General features: G+C 38.4%; 2 protein-coding genes and 1 long non-coding RNA gene across 6 annotated transcripts in view; 1 reads left to right on the top strand and 2 right to left on the bottom strand.

Annotated features, from left to right (window-relative positions):
* The window catches only part of ppp1r1c (protein phosphatase 1, regulatory (inhibitor) subunit 1C), a 53,723-nt gene extending 45,214 nt beyond the window's left edge, over positions 1-8,509 (top strand). For both annotated transcript variants that reach the window (XM_049484847.1, XM_049484849.1), the window contains 2 exons: positions 3,137-3,295; positions 5,294-8,509. In XM_049484847.1, the coding sequence (XP_049340804.1) occupies positions 3,137-3,295; positions 5,294-5,388 (254 nt within the window). In that variant the 3' untranslated portion in view covers positions 5,389-8,509. The remainder of the gene's footprint in view (positions 1-3,136; positions 3,296-5,293) is intronic.
* A 993-nt stretch (positions 8,510-9,502) lies between these two features.
* LOC125804942 (uncharacterized) lies at positions 9,503-10,599 on the bottom strand. Its single transcript, XR_007441161.1, has 2 exons — positions 10,438-10,599; positions 9,503-10,288 (listed from the first exon to the last, which is right to left on the bottom strand). It is a non-coding gene; the product is annotated as an uncharacterized LOC125804942 (long non-coding RNA).
* A 351-nt stretch (positions 10,600-10,950) lies between these two features.
* The window catches only part of pde1a (phosphodiesterase 1A, calmodulin-dependent), a 146,237-nt gene continuing 140,931 nt past the window's right edge, over positions 10,951-16,256 (bottom strand). For all 3 annotated transcript variants that reach the window (XM_049484844.1, XM_049484845.1, XM_049484846.1), the window contains 5 exons: positions 15,885-16,005; positions 15,710-15,791; positions 13,496-13,616; positions 12,498-12,667; positions 10,951-11,473 (listed from right to left, as the gene is read on the bottom strand). In XM_049484844.1, the coding sequence (XP_049340801.1) occupies positions 11,199-11,473; positions 12,498-12,667; positions 13,496-13,616; positions 15,710-15,791; positions 15,885-16,005 (769 nt within the window). In that variant the 3' untranslated portion in view covers positions 10,951-11,198. The remainder of the gene's footprint in view (positions 11,474-12,497; positions 12,668-13,495; positions 13,617-15,709; positions 15,792-15,884; positions 16,006-16,256) is intronic.

Here is a 16,256-nt window from a genome sequence, read left to right as displayed (position 1 = left end):
GGTGATATTAGCTAGCTGTTTGTCCCACAGTTAGCGCTTAGCAAAGATAGCCGCTAATGCTAACACTGCTCCAGCAGTGCTAGCCAGGGTAAGCAGCAGGCTACAGGCTGATAATGCTCACCTCTGAACGGAGAAAGAGCTAGAGCTTAGCCTGGTTAGTAGCAAATGCTAATACTGTACTGTGGCTGTACTGCTTCTTAATACTTGACTGGTAGAATTTATACATAAGGAGCACTGATTATAAAGGCACTAATGTTACATGAGAAAAGTTCTAATAATATTTTCAAAACATTGCTAAACATTATCATAATGTTATCTGTTAATTGGGTCCATATTTAAGCATTAATACACTCGAGGTTCATGTTATAAAGTGTAATATAAGCACTGCTGTGTTGTAGCTGCGCTGTTTGGTTTGTATTTGGTTTGTAAGCGCTGCATCGTTGCTAGGTTAAGGAGTAATACTTACATGGAGAGCTTCGGTTACAGTGCATTACCGGCTGATAATGGCACTCATAGAACACCTCTCAGCCAATCAGATTGCAGGGTCAGAACTAACTGTGGTATATAATAATGCATAACTGTCATAACTGTTCCTATAGGTGTAAAGTTTAGATGTTTCAATACTGTTGTCCATATTGATTAGCTGTAAAGGGGGACCGACTCCACACTAATGCCGTTCTGGTCGCTCAGCTGTGTTTTTCAGCTGGGATCTGCTGTATAAAAGCACTGTTAGCGTATTTTCTGGCACATTTAGACGGGATGTAATGAGTTCTGGGTGGGATTGTGACTTTATTTATGTAATAATGTTTCAGAGAAAGAAATAAAGGTGATTTTTCAAGCTTGAAATGAGAAATCTTGGGTTCTTGTGTGTCATTTTTTTTTTTTCACGCTTTTCTCCACTACTTTTAGACTCCCACAGATTTTATTCTTATTTTATTACCTGGGATCAACACATAGAGCTGCACTTTGTGTCTAAATACACTATATATTGTTGACACCCCTTCTAATAAATTCAGCAGCATTCTGTGACTTAAAGAAGCACACATTGCTGACACAGATGTGAAAATGCACACTGTAGTATATAGAGAAGTACTGCCAATAAAATCGGACTCTCTGGATAAAACATAAATCTACATAAAACTACTGGCTCCATGTCTAAAGCCAGATATGGGCTATAGAGGGGTATACTGTGTTCTCTGGAATGATGGTACCACAGCAACCCACGTAAATACCACAGCATCCCACACAGATACCACAGCAACCCACACAGATACCACAGCAACCCACACAGATACCACAGCATCCCACACAGATACCACACAGCAACCCACAAAGATACCACTGCAACCCACACAGATACCACAGCAACCCACACAGATACCACAGCAACCCACAAAGATACCACTGCAACCCACACAGATACCACAGCAACCCACACAGATACCACAGCAACCCACACAGATACCACACAGCAACCCACACAAATACCACAGCATCCCACACAGATACCACAGCAACCCACGTAAATACCACAACATCCCACACAGATACCACAGCAACCCACACAGATACCACAGCAACCCACACAGATACCACACAGCAACCCACACAAATACCACAGCATCCCACACAGATACCACAGCAACCCACACAGATACCACACAGCAACCCACTCAAATACCACAGCATCCCACACAGATACCACAGCAACCCACACAGATACCACACAGCAACCCACACAGATACCACACAGCAACCCACACAAATACCACAGCATCCCACACAGATACCACAGCAACCCACACAGATACCACAGCAACCCACACAGATACCACAGCAACCCACACAGATACCACACAGCAACCCACACAAATACCACAGCATCCCACACAGATACCACAGCAACCCACGTAAATACCACAACATCCCACACAGATACCACAGCAACCCACACAGATACCACAGCAACCCACACAGATACCACACAGCAACCCACACAAATACCACAGCATCCCACACAGATACCACAGCAACCCACACAGATACCACACAGCAACCCACTCAAATACCACAGCATCCCACACAGATACCACACAGCAACCCACACAGACACCACAGCAACCCACACAAATACCACAGCATCCCACACAGATACCACAGCAACCCACACAGATACCACAGCATCCCACACAGATACCACAGCAACCCACACAGATACCACACAGCAACCCACTCAAATACCACAGCATCCCACACAGATACCACAGCAACCCACACAGATACCACACAGCAACCCACACAGATACCACACAGCAACCCACACAGATACCACAGCATCCCAACACTTAAGTTGAACAGATCTGAGTCAAGTTGAGCTGACTTGACTTAAGCTGAGTTAAGTTGAATGAACTCGAGTAGAGTCAAATTGACTTTGATTTTAGTTAAACTAACTTGACCTGAGTTGCATTAAGTTGAATGGACTCGACTCAAGTCGACTGCTGAATCCAGTTGAGCTAACTTGACCTGAGATAACGTGACTTAAGTTGAACGCATTTGAGCCAAATCGACTGTTGATTTTAGTTGAGCTAACTTGACCTGAGTTGACTGTAGTTGAATGACTTGAGCAGAGTCAAGCTGACTGTTGATCTCAGTGGAGCTAACTTGACTTAAGTTAAATTAAGTTGAATAGACTTGAGTCAACTGTTGAATTCAGCTGAACTACCTTGACTGCTGATTGACTTGAGTTGAGTAGACTGTAGTTGGTTTGAGTAGACTCTTGTTGAGATGAGTAGACGTTGAGTTGAGTAGACTGTAGTTGAGTTGAGTAGACTGTAGTTGAGTTGTGTAGTCTGTAGTTGAGTTGAGTATGACTTTAGTTGGGTTGAGTAGACTGTAGTTGAGTTGAGTAGACTGTAGTTGAGTTGTGTAGACTTTAGTTGAGTTGAGTAGACTGTAGTTGAGTTGAGTATGACTTTAGTTGGGTTGAGTAGACTGTAGTTGAGTTGAGTAGACTGTAGTTGAGTTGAGTAGACTGTAGTTGAGTTGAGTAGACTGTAGTTGAGTTGTGTAGACTTTAGTTGAGTTGAGTAGACTGTAGTTGAGTTGAATAGTTGATGCGGTTGTGTTACTCCTGCAGGTAGAGATCAGTCAGACACACAGAGATCCAATCAGGAGGAGAGTCTTCACCCCCAGAAGCTCCTCCCCCCTCACCTGGCCACGCTGTCAGAGGAGCCGGCGGATGCCCCGCCCAGACGCAAAGACACACCTTACCAGCAGGAGGCGCCGTTCACCACAGGTACCAGGAAACACCAGCAGTTCTGATTTCCAAATTTAAAGTCCTTCTAGAGTAGTACAACTACATCTGGAGATTTAAAATACCAATTACTAGTACTCTTTCTCTTCCTGGGGCGTTCCTGATGAGTGCCAGTTCCATCATAATGTTTTTGATGGTCTTTGCTATTCACTGTATACCTGTAACTCTACCTCTTCACTACTTTACTTTAACTGATGCTCTCAAACACTTTATTAAGAGACAAGAAATTCAAGTAATTAACTCTTGATGAGTTCAGCGCAGCTGTTAACTGAAAGCCTGAATTCCAGGTGATTCTACCTCATAAAACTACTTTGAAGAATGTAAAATATTAAACATATTTTTGTTTACTAAACAATTCCATATGTTTTTCTTCATAGTTTGGATTCATTGCTTTATCTGAAAAAAAAAATATATATATATATATATTTATTTGCATTGTATTCACTACAGTTATGAAATTATAAGCCTTTGCTGATTTTTAAAGGGTTAGTTAATAAGCTTTTTACTTAGTCATGTTATTAATTGCATATACATTCTATATTCTGACTGAATCTGTTTGCTTTGCTGCTGAATATTCCAAAAAAACTGCAAAAAAGTAATTATTTACCATGAAAATAAATGTCTTTAATAATTCATTAATGGAATATCAAATTTCTGTAAAATATGTCATTTCAGTTATTTCAAAAATATATATTTTATGTCTACCCCAGTGTTTAGGTCTGCTCTAATACTTCTAATATTAAACAGCTGGGGGAAAAAAGGATGTCACTTTCTCTGGCGGGAAACATGTGGAAGGCAGTTAAATATGTCAAATTTATAATCTCATTATTTTGTATAAAATATATAATCTATATATAAATCAATATTAGATTAAAAACTTTTAACATAATCTTTAGTTTGCTATTGAGTAAATCTGCCATCCAATGTTAAAAATGTATATAAAAAAAATATGTTATAGTGGAGACAATGTCAGAAAATTAAACTCTGTTGGTTTAAACAGTTTATTGATAACAGAGTTATTGATCAATCAAATTGATCAATCATACCATACTCCAGACTGCCACTAGTGTGAGCAGTAGGGTAATAATGGTAACCACAGGTAGATGGCGCTGTTGCATTATAAATATAAGAATAATCCTGACCATCCAGAGAGCAGTAAATAAATATCTGTACTCGCATCTGATCACAGTGTTTCGCTACATCTATAGACAAAAGTAAAGAGACCCCTAATCAATCAATCAATCAATCAATTAATTAATTAACCTTTATTTTACCTCAGGATTATGTTGAGAGTTACCATCATTTACAATGTAGAAAAAAAATAATTCAAAGAAATACACACTTTAAATAAATACATTTAATATACAGTTCTGTAAAAAATGAAGAGAGCGCTACAGTTTCTGAATCAGTTTCTCTGATTTTACTATTTATAGGTTTATGTTTGAGTAAAATGAACATTGTTGTTTTATTCTATAAACTACAGACAACATTTCTCCCAAATTACAAATAAAAATATTCTCATTTAGAGCATTTATTTACAGAAAATGAGAAATGACTGAAATAACAAAAAAGATGCAGAGCTTTCAGACCTCAAATAATGCAAAGAAAACAAGTTCATATTCACAAAGTTTTAAGAGTTCAAAAATAATCAATATTTGGTGGAATAATCCTGGTTGATTTTTAATCACTGTTTTTTTCATGCATCTTGGCATCATGTTCTCCTCCACCAGTCTTACACACTGCTTTTGGATAACTTTATGCTGCTTTACTCCTGGTGTAAAAATTCAGGCAGTTCAGTTTGGTGGTTTGATGGTTTGTGATCATCCATCTTCCTCTTGATTATATTCCAGAGGCTTTTAATTTGGTAAAATCAAAGAAACTCATCATTTTTAAGCGCTCTCTTATTTTTTGGTGGAGAAGATGTTATATCAGTATAATCAATAAATGCCGGTAAACCTCAGTAAATCCTCCCTGTTTCAGGAGTGAGGATGATGAAGGGCCAGATGGAGTCTTCCTCAGCGTTTCAGGAGGATGAGGAGAGCAGCGGCGAGAAGAGAGAGAGACAGGCGGAGTAACAAATCTATAATCCAGATAATTACAGGATTAATCAATACCCAGGTGATCAGGAACGTTTGGAGCAGTCTGTGCTTTAATGACTCCTGTTATTTTCCTTGTTTTATTGTTTTGGCACACAGAGAATTTGATATGATTTGATTTACGCCTTGAATTATATATATAGAGAAATATTCTGTTATTGATTTTCTGTTTTAGTTTTCATTTTTTACTTTCATTTTTTTACTTTATCTCCCCATAAATGCAAAAGTACACCATACTATATTGACTGCATCTCTAAAAAATAGTCATTTACCATCCAAATCACTGAACTCAGGTATTCCTGAATCTTTTCCGTCTCCACAGGTGTATAAAATAAAAGCAGCAGCTATGCATGCTGGGACAGCTCCTACAAATATTAGTGACAAACATTGGGTCATTGTCATGCTGGAAGACCCAGCCACGCCCCATCTTCAATGCTCTAACTGAGAAAAGGAGGTTGTTGGCCATAATCATAAGATGCATGTAGCTTCAGAGTTCATCACTACACACCTCCAAACTTCATGTAGCTTCAGAGTTCATCACTACACACCTCCAAACTTCATGAAGCTTCAGATTAGATCATCACTACACACCTCCAAACTTCATGTAGCTTCAGAGTTCATCACTACACACCTCCAAACTTCATGTAGCTTCAGAGTTACTACATCACTACACACCTCCAAACTTCATGTAGCTTCAGAGTTACTACATCACTACACACCTCCAAACTTCATGTAGCTTCAGAGTTACTACATCACTACACACCTCTAAACTTCATGTAGCTCCAGAGTTCATCACTACACACCTCCAAACTTCATGTAGCTTCAGAGTTCATCACTACACACCTCCAAACTTCATGTAGCTTCAGAGTTACTACATCACTACACACCTCCAAACTTCATGTAGCTTCAGAGTTACTACATCACTACACACCTCCAAACTTCATGTAGCTTCAGAGTTCATCACTACACACCTCCAAACATCATGTAGCTTCAGAGTTCATCACTACACACCTCCAAACTTCATGTAGCTTCAGAGTTACTACATCACTACACACCTCCAAACTTCATGTAGCTTCAGAGTTACTACATCACTACACACCTCCAAACTTCATGTAGCTTCAGAGTTCATCACTACACACCTCCAAACTTCATGTAGCTTCAGAGTTCATCACTACACACCTCCAAACATCATGTAGCTTCAGAGTTCATCACTACACACCTCCAAACATCATGTAGCTTCAGAGTTCATCACTACACACCTCCAAACTTCATGTAGCTTCAGAGTTACTACATCACTACACACCTCCAAACTTCATGTAGCTTCAGAGTTACTACATCACTACACACCTCCAAACTTCATGTAGCTTCAGAGTTCATCACTACACACCTCCAAACATCATGTAGCTTCAGAGTTCATCACTACACACCTCCAAACTTCATGTAGCTTCAGAGTTACTACATCACTACACACCTCCAAACTTCATGTAGCTTCAGAGTTACTACATCACTACACACCTCCAAACTTCATGTAGCTTCAGAGTTCATCACTACACACCTCCAAACTTCATGTAGCTTCAGAGTTCATCACTACACACCTCCAAACATCATGTAGCTTCAGAGTTCATCACTACACACCTCCAAACTTCATGTAGCTTCAGAGTTACTACATCACTACACACCTCCAAACTTCATGTAGCTTCAGAGTTACTACATCACTACACACCTCCAAACTTCATGTAGCTTCAGAGTTCATCACTACACACCTCCAAACTTCATGTAGCTTCAGAGTTCATCACTACACACCTCCAAACTTCATGTAGCTTCAGAGTTCATCACTACACACCTCCAAACTTCATGTAGCTTCAGAGTTCATCACTACAGAGCAATAATTTTAGTTTTTGCTTAAATGCAGTATTTTTGTAGTCCTGCTCGTTTTGTATTGAGAAGAATTTGCAGCTCCATATCTACACCAGCATGGCCTTTTTACACCACATTAAAGCAGTTTATTATATACAAACAGAAAATTAAATCTATATACTTGCTACTATACAGTATTAAAACTTTTACTTTTACTTTTGAGATGTAACAGAGCAAACCCGCAGAGCTGTGGAATCATAAAATTCTTCATAAAATTGCGATAAAATTGTATTTTTTTCTTTTATTAAACCCTTTACTGCATTGAATTATGAAATATACATGAACAATAGAAAAAAATAAGAATTCTATATAATGATGATAATAAAAAGTTGTAAAAAAGGTAGAAAAGCCTTGTATTTTGTTATTTTTCCATGTTTTAATATTATATTATTCCATGATTAAATACCTTGCATTATAGGCAAAAAAATGGTTTGCACAGGATTTGCGTCCCATGTCTTTTGGCATGTCCCATGAAAAATAAAGAACACTGCATTGAACTGTGGGAAATGAGCATGCTGACCAGTGTTCAACCAAACTCACTCACAAGATACCACCTCCACATTGCTAAAATGGTATTAAAAATTGCAATTATATTATTTAATTTATAATTTAGAATAGTTTCTAAATTTGTTTGATTTACCTAAAAACTAATCCTAACTTTTTGGTTGTGTGTTTTGTGTTTTATCGCCTTTTTCTAAAAGTCTTAAAACATATATTTTGATTTATATACACATGGATTCTCTTGAGATAAAAGCAAAGTAAAAAATTATTTTGTTTTTTATTTTGTTGTTTATATTTTAAAAATAGTCATTTTTGCCAAATGACTATTTTTAGAATGATAACACCATGCAGTAAAGGGTTAAGAATTAATAAGTCTAGAAAGAAACCCTGATCTTACTGAAAATACAGATCCTGCATGATTTTTACAGTTTTTTTTGGGTTTAGTTTTAATAATAATGATTATATTTTTAATTGAGATATTTTATAAATGTATAAAACCCTCTTAAAGAGTGTTTAATGCTTTTAAACTGAGAGGAAATGGTTAAAAACACTGGGATATTTCTGGGCTGCAGTTTTTTTTTACAGCATCAGTGGTGTTAAAATGTGTTTAGCAGAATTTTCCTACCAGATGGTTCGACAGCTTGATCTGTTTTAAATGAAATAAAGTGTGTTTTGCTCTGTATTTTGTCCCCGTGAATCTTTTTTCCTGTGAATAATTAATTAAATAGTGCTCAAGTGCTCAGTTTCATAGCGGTTTTACTTTTTATTGCTTCTAATTATTGTTTAGTTATATATTAACTATATATGTTATCTGAGAGAAATCAGATTGTGGTGTGGTGATGTATTCACTGTTAAAGATGGATTATATGGGAAGTAATTTAAAAAATAGAACTGGAAATTAAAAAAACACACACTAAAATGAAAATGCACTTTTTTTAAACGTGTAAAAATAATATTACAGAATTAAAAACTTAATCAAATCTTAAATCTTAAACTTAATTTGCAATTTAATTTTTCACTTGAGCACGGGTCATATGTGGCAAACATAAAAATTAAAAATTTAAAACAGCTTTTAAATAAAATTAAAAAATCATTCTCATTACCAAACGAGTATTTCACAGCCAAATCTAAAATAAAAAAGCTTTAAAAATTTGTGAAAAAACTGCTTAATAAATGTCAAGACTAAAATTAAAATGCAATGGTTACGTTTGGTTAATTATTTGTCCTTGCAACAGGCTGTGTGTCTGACAAAATTAAAATGAAAACACAAAATGGAAAAATCAATATCAAAGTGACTACTCGTGATTCAGTGTTTGGAGCTACTTTGAGTTGGTTGTTAATGATGTAAAAAATGACAGATTTATTTGCATGGGTAACTCTATGCCCCTATCACTAGCACTGTAAGGCTGTTGGAAGCATCACAGTGCTAAAGGATTTCTCCTTTAATATCAGGTGTGAACAGAACCTGTATGTTTACCTATTCGTTCCCTTCTGCAGCCTCAGTGTGTTTCCATTATAAAAAATATCGGCAAAAAGCTGAATTTAACCCTGAAAATGTGCTTTTCACTATAAGAAGAAGGGACACGTTACTCATCTTCGCTGCATCCCTTCGCCTGATGTGTCGTGACGTGTCCATGGCAACAGGTGGAAAACAATAAGAGAATGAAAGCATCAGTTGTGGTTTAAAGGGGACAATCTTTAATAATAAATAACCGTTACAAATGACTGAAAAAGAGAAAAAGAAAAAGCTAATTTACAAAAATAAAGAAATTAATTTAGAGAGATTGAGAAAGTATGAAGAGAGAGAGAGAGAGAGAGAGAGCAAGTATGACAAGAGAGAGAGAGATTAAAAGAGAGAGAGCGCAAGTTAGAGAGAGACTGAACGGGTATGAGAAGAGAGAGAGAGAAAGAGCGAGAGATTGAGCAAGTATGAGAAGAGAGGTATAAACAGTCCTGTACGACAGGTGAGGTCGAGACGGAGATGCACTTCCTTCTACAGTGTGACAAATTCAAAAGAACTCGGAATTTCTTCATGGAAAAATTTAATGAATTGATTCCAAATTTTGAATTTTGAATTTGAATTTTCACTATTCGAAAAATTACGGATCACTCTAGGGGAGGGGCACACCGCCCCCCTCGCTGCCAAATACGAAAAATATTATTATTATATAATTACAATTATTGATAAATGATATAATTATCATAATAATAATAATCATTATTTTCTGTTATAAATGTTATTATGTCTGTTATGTATGTTCCTATACCATTGTTGTTAATTGTTATAATGCTTTGACAACACTGTAATTTACAGTCATGCTAATAAAGCTACATTGAAATGAATTGAGAGAAAGAGAGAGAGATTGAGCAAGTATGAGAAGAGAGAGAGAGATTGAGCAAGTATGAGAAGAGAGAGAGAGAGAAATTAAGAGAGAGAGATTGAGCAGGTATGAAGAGAGATCTAAAGAGAGAGAGAGAGATTGAGAGAGAGATTGAGTAAGTATGAGAAGAGAGAGAGAGAGATTAAGAGAGAGAGAAAGATATTGAGCAAGTATGAGAAGAGAGAGAGAGAGATTAAGAGAGAGAGACTGAGCAGGTATGGAGAGAGACCTAAAGAGAGGGAGAGATTGAGTAAGTATGAGAAGAGAGAGAGAGAGAAAGAGATTGAGTAAATATGAGAAGAAAGAGAGAGAGGTTAAGAGAGAGAGAGATTGAGTAAGTATGAGAAGAGAGAGAGAGATTGAGTAAGTATGAGAAGAGAGAGAGAGATTAAGAGAGAGAGAGAGATTGAGCAGGTATAGAGAGATCTAAAGAGAGAGAGAGAGAGAGAGAGAGACTGAGTAAGTATGAGAAGAGAGAGAGATTGAGAGAGGGATTGAACAAGTATGGAGAGAGATCTAAAGAGAGAGAGATTGATAAAGTAAGAAGAGAGAGAGAAAGATTGAGCAGGTATGAGAAGAGAGAGAGAGAGAAAGAGAGAGAGATTGAGCAGGTATGATAAGAGAGATAGAGAGAGAGAGAGAGAGAGAGAGAGAGAGGCAGCGTTGGGTTCACGGCGCTCGGCGCTCCGGATCCTCCCAGACGGCGGTCGGTCGAGCTCGTTCTCCTGCAGAAGCGAAGTTGCCATGACGATGCGCATTCCACCGTTTCCATGACGATGGCCGCTGTCATGGACACATGAAGAAAAGAAAAAAGAAAATCCCTCGTTTGCCGAGTGATTGGCCCTCAGGAGTTGGGAGGATACAGTAGCGTTACGATACAATGGGCACAGTGTATATGTACATCACCCATACTGGCCACAGTACACCCACACAGTGTCGGTCGCCCCGGCGGGGGGGCGGGTCTCAGAACCGTCTCATAGCTCCGCCCCCTCAGGCCGTTTTCCCGTTCCAGGGTAGCGGTGGCTGCGGGTCGTCGGGGCTGGGCTTGGGCGTGGCTTCGGGCGTGGCGTCGCCGGGGGAACGGGAGCTGTGCTCTATAGAGTTCAGGGAGGAGTGCAGCGAGTGTGTGCTGTTCAGTTCATTCAGAACCTTCGGCTCTGACTCGTGATTGGCTCGGGTCGGGCTGCTGTGGATCAGAGTGACGCCGGGTTTCTGTGGAGATTCCTCACGGTCCAATCGCTGCTCTCGCTCCTTACTCGCCAGCTCTGATCAACACAGAGAAAAACAAAAACATATTAGATTAAATATAGAAATTCTTAGACGCATCTTGATTCGGATGTAGAAGACTCTGAATCGATTCACAAATTCACAAATCCCAGGAATCGATTCAGACCAGTAAACGTGCAGCTACACATTTTGATCTTCTAGTACTTTATTTCATGTTTTAGTAGATTCCAGGTTTTATTGTGTGAGTGATCCCAGCCTATCAAACCATCTGCTACTTTCATCCACTTCATTTTCTCAGTCTCTCTCTCTCTCTCTCTTTCTTACTCTTTCTGTCTCTCACTCTTGCTCTTTCTGTCTGTCTCTCTTGCTCTTTCTGTCTCTCACTCTTGCTCTTTCTGTCTCTCTCTTGCTCTTTCTGTCTCTCTCTCTTGCTCTTTCTGTCTCTCTCTCTTGCTCTTTCTGTCTCTCACTCTTGCTCTTTCTGTCTGTCTCTCTTGCTCTTTCTGTCTCTCTCTCTTGCTCTTTCTGTCTCTCACTCTTGCTCTTTCTGTCTGTCTCTCTTGCTCTTTCTGTCTCTCTCTCTTGCTCTTTCTGTCTCTCACTCTTGCTCTTTCTGTCTGTCTCTCTTGCTCTTTCTGTCTCTCACTCTTGCTCTTTCTGTCTCTCTCTTGCTCTTTCTGTCTCTCACTCTTGCTCTTTCTGTCTCTCACTCTTGCTCTTTCTGTCTCTCTCTCTTGCTCTTTCTGTCTCTCACTCTTGCTCTTTCTGTCTGTCTCTCTTGCTCTTTCTGTCTGTCTCTCTTGCTCTTTCTTTGCGGTGACTGCACTTGGGGATACTTTCAAAATTCTCAAAAACGTTCTTTTTTTAGATTGACTGACCTTAATTTTTATTAACGTAAATTTCATATTGTAACATATTCTGGTTTGTTTAACACTCTTTTGTTTAGTAAATAATTTCAATGTTTTTTTTTCATAGTTTGGATGAGTTTAGTATTAATCTACAGTACAGAACAGTACGATGCAGTGATGGGAACAGTGTGGTGTGTGTTATACAGAAACACACCCTGTACTGAAAGCTCCTTCCAGCGCTCCTTGTTGCTCTGGATGACCTCGGCCAGCGCGTGCCGGACCCGTTTGAGGTCGATGCCGGCGAGAGAGTAGTCAGTACCGCAGTCTCTCTCACTGTGTCTCTGAACCGACTCCACCACCGCAGTGGAACCGCGACCTGTCAGACTGATACGCAAATAAAAAAGAGAAATTAAACATTTTAATTAATTGAATTTACCTTTTCCTTATACTTTTTCATCACTGGATTATAATTCAGGTTTGAAAGGGTTAATATTAGACCTGCAGAAATACAGTTTAGCCCAATTTCTTGTGTAAAAAAAGTGTATTTAACCCTCCTATTATGTCCATTTTTTAGGAACAGCAATGGTGTTCCCGGGTCATATTGGCCCTTTGCATGTTAAATTACCCAAAAGATGTCTGAAAAACCCTAACAAACCATGTAAATAGTTAATTACTAAATACATTACTAATTATTATCAATATAATCTATATTTAGTGCAGTGGTGTTTCTTACCTCTAACAGGTAATGCTTCAATTAGGATAATTCACTCGTTTATCATAAAAAATACATGTTCAAACTTTTTTAATGTTTCACTACTTAATTAATTTTTTTGAAAGACCAACATATAAAACAATCATCTTACATAGCATTGAAACATAATATTGCAATTTTGTTTGTGTTTTAGGTTTTTAGTTGATTACACTGATACTTTTAACTATTTTTCCTAGATCTTCAAACTTTAAAACAAACTGACAATTGTCAAATTGACCTGTAACATAACAGAAGGATGTATGCAGTACTAGACTCTCTGTTTTTAAACACACACACACACACATATATATATATATATATATATATATATATATATAATATTCAGAGTGTTTTTTGAATAATTCAGTGCTGATATTAACCTGTGTGATTATTTTATACAGAATTAAACCTGATCATCACACACAGGCTGATTACAGGTGTATCTGAGAGAGGGAGCTCACCTGGACCTGCGGACGCTGGAGCCGCCCGACTTTAAAGCTTCCTCTATGAGAGGAGTGATGATCTTCTCTGTGGTGTCCACCAGCACAGAGAACGTCGGCTCCACGATGAAGTCGATGAAGCCTTCAGGAGAAAAGAGAGGAAAATGTTTAAAGATTGCAGTTTATTTAAAAATGGAAATCAATTTGTCCTGAATTAATACAAAAGTCAACTCTATAGGCTTCAACACAACCTGATGGGGGCAGTATAGAGCTGTGTCTGGGTTTATACCCAGCAGAATTAGCTTAAACGCTTGTTTTTGGACTTCTTACTCATGATAAAAATGTTGTGATATGCATTTGCAAGAGTGAGTGAGTGAGTGAGTAAATGTGTGAGAGTGCTTGTGAGAGTGCGTGCGAGAGAGAGTGTGTGAGTGCACTAGTTAGTGCTCGTGTGAGAGAGTGAGTGGTGTGAGTGAGAGAGAGATGTTAGTGTGTAAAATTAGAGTGAGTGCATGAGAGTGAGCATGAGTGAGAGTGAGTGGGTAAGTGTAAGTGAGACAGAGAGAGAAAGATATGTGTATACGCGAGAGTGAGTGTGTGAGAGGTAAGAGTGTGAGTAAGTGAGTGGTTAAAAGTGTGTGTGTGTGAGAGAGAGAGAGAGAGAGAGAGAGAGAGAGTGCGTAAGAGAGAGAATGAGTGAGAGAGAGATATGTGTATACGCGAGAGTGAGTGTGAGAGAGATGTGAGTGAGAGAGAGACGAGAGTGTGAGTGAGTGCGTGCAGTAGAGAGGGCATTAGTGAGTGGATGTGAGAGATGTGAGAGAGAGATTAAGAGAGTGAGAAAGACAGATAGAGAGAGATATGAGAAATAGAAAGCGATATGTAAGAGAGTAAGAGGCAGAGAGAGAGACTGAGAGAAAGAGAGAGAGATGTGAATGAATAAGTGAATGAGTGAGTGAGTGAGTGAGTGAGTGAGATTGGGAGATGTGAGTGAGAGAGAGAGAGTGAGACGGAGGAAGGGATATGTGAGAAAGAGAGAAAGACAAAAAGATATGTGTTAGAGAGAGTGAGAAAGAAATATGTGAGAGAGAAAGTGTGAAAGAGGGAGAAATATGTGAGAGTGAGAAAGAGGGAGAAATATGTGAGAGTGAGAAAGAGGGAGAGATATGTGAGAGACAGAGGGAGAGAGAGAGAGAGAAAGAGAGTGAGGAAGAGGGAGAGATATGTGAGAGTGAGAAAGAGGGAGAGATATGTGAGAGACAGAGGGAGAGAGAGAGAGAGAAAGAGAGTGAGGAAGAGGGAGAGATATGTGAGAAAGAGAGACAGACAAAGAGATATGTGAGAGACAAAGACTGAGAAAGAAGGAGAGTGAGAAAGAGGGAGTGATATTTGAGAGATATGTGAGAGAAAGAGAGAGTGATATTTAAGAGATATGTGAGAGAAAGAGGGAGTGATATTTGAGAGATATGTGAGAGAAAGAGGGAGTGATATTTGAGAGATATGTGAGAGAAAGAGGGAGTGATATTTGAGAGATATGTGAGAGAAAGAGGGAGTGATATTTGAGAGATATGTGAGAGAAAGAGGGAGTGATATTTGAGAGATATGTGAGAGAAATAGGGAGTGATATTTGAGAGATATGTGAGAGAAAGAGGGAGCGATATTTAAGAGATATGTGAGAGAAAGAGGGAGTGATATTTGAGAGATATGTGAGAGAAAGAGGGAGCGATATTTAAGAGATATGTGAGAGAAAGAGGGAGTGATATTTGAGAGATATGTGAGAGAAAGAGGGAGCGATATTTAAGAGATATGTGAGAGAAAGAGGGAGTGATATTTGAGAGATATGTGAGAGAAAGAGGGAGTGATATTTGAGAGATATGTGAGAGAAAGAGGGAGTGATATTTGAGAGATATGTGAGAGAAAGAGGGAGTGATATTTGAGAGATATGTGAGAGAAAGAGGGAGTGATATTTAAGAGATATGTGAGAGAAAGAGGGAGTGATATTTGAGAGATATGTGAGAGAAAGAGGGAGTGATATTTGAGAGATATGTGAGAGAAAGAGGGAGTGATATTTGAGAAATATGTGAGAGAAAGAGGGAGTGATATTTGAGAGATATGTGAGAGAAAGAGGGAGTGATATTTGAGAGATATGTGAGAGAAAGAGGGAGTGATATTTGAGAGATATGTGAGAGAAAGAGGGAGTGATATTTGAGAGATATGTGAGAGAGAGAGACTCACCTATCTGAGACTGAGCGATCATAGTAGCTTTTCGATCACACAGTGGAGAGAAGGGCAGCCCTAATTCTTCCTCTTTATCCCCCTGCAGAAACATGTATAAAATTTATATCTGAAACTTTATATAACATTAAATGATTATCTGAGTGTAATAAACTGTGTTTATAGACAGCGTTACCTGTCTGAAGAACTCCTCCATCAGAGCCTGGGTCCAGCGGTAGTGGAGGTTCCAGCCTTTAGCCGGGTGGCTGATATCAGCAGCGTGCAGCATCAGAGACAGAGCTTTAGCTTTATCTATCCTGTAACACACACACACACACACACACACACACACTTACATTAGCCTGTCACCTGCTTTCCTTAAGCACTCACACACACAAATATATACAGTGAAAATCATTTGTAAAACATATTTTTTTTTATGCATTTTTTTTCAGTCATTATAAACATGGTTTAAAAAAGATTTACCCAATTTCTTTTGTAATTACTTGCTTATTTCCTTAATTGATATTAACATGTTAAGTTAAGCATCCTTTTAATTTATTTTATG

This window comes from Astyanax mexicanus, chromosome 11 (genome assembly GCF_023375975.1).
Source record: "Astyanax mexicanus isolate ESR-SI-001 chromosome 11, AstMex3_surface, whole genome shotgun sequence".
NCBI lineage: Eukaryota > Metazoa > Chordata > Actinopteri > Characiformes > Acestrorhamphidae > Astyanax > Astyanax mexicanus.
This window is presented reverse-complemented; position numbering and strand designations above follow the sequence as displayed.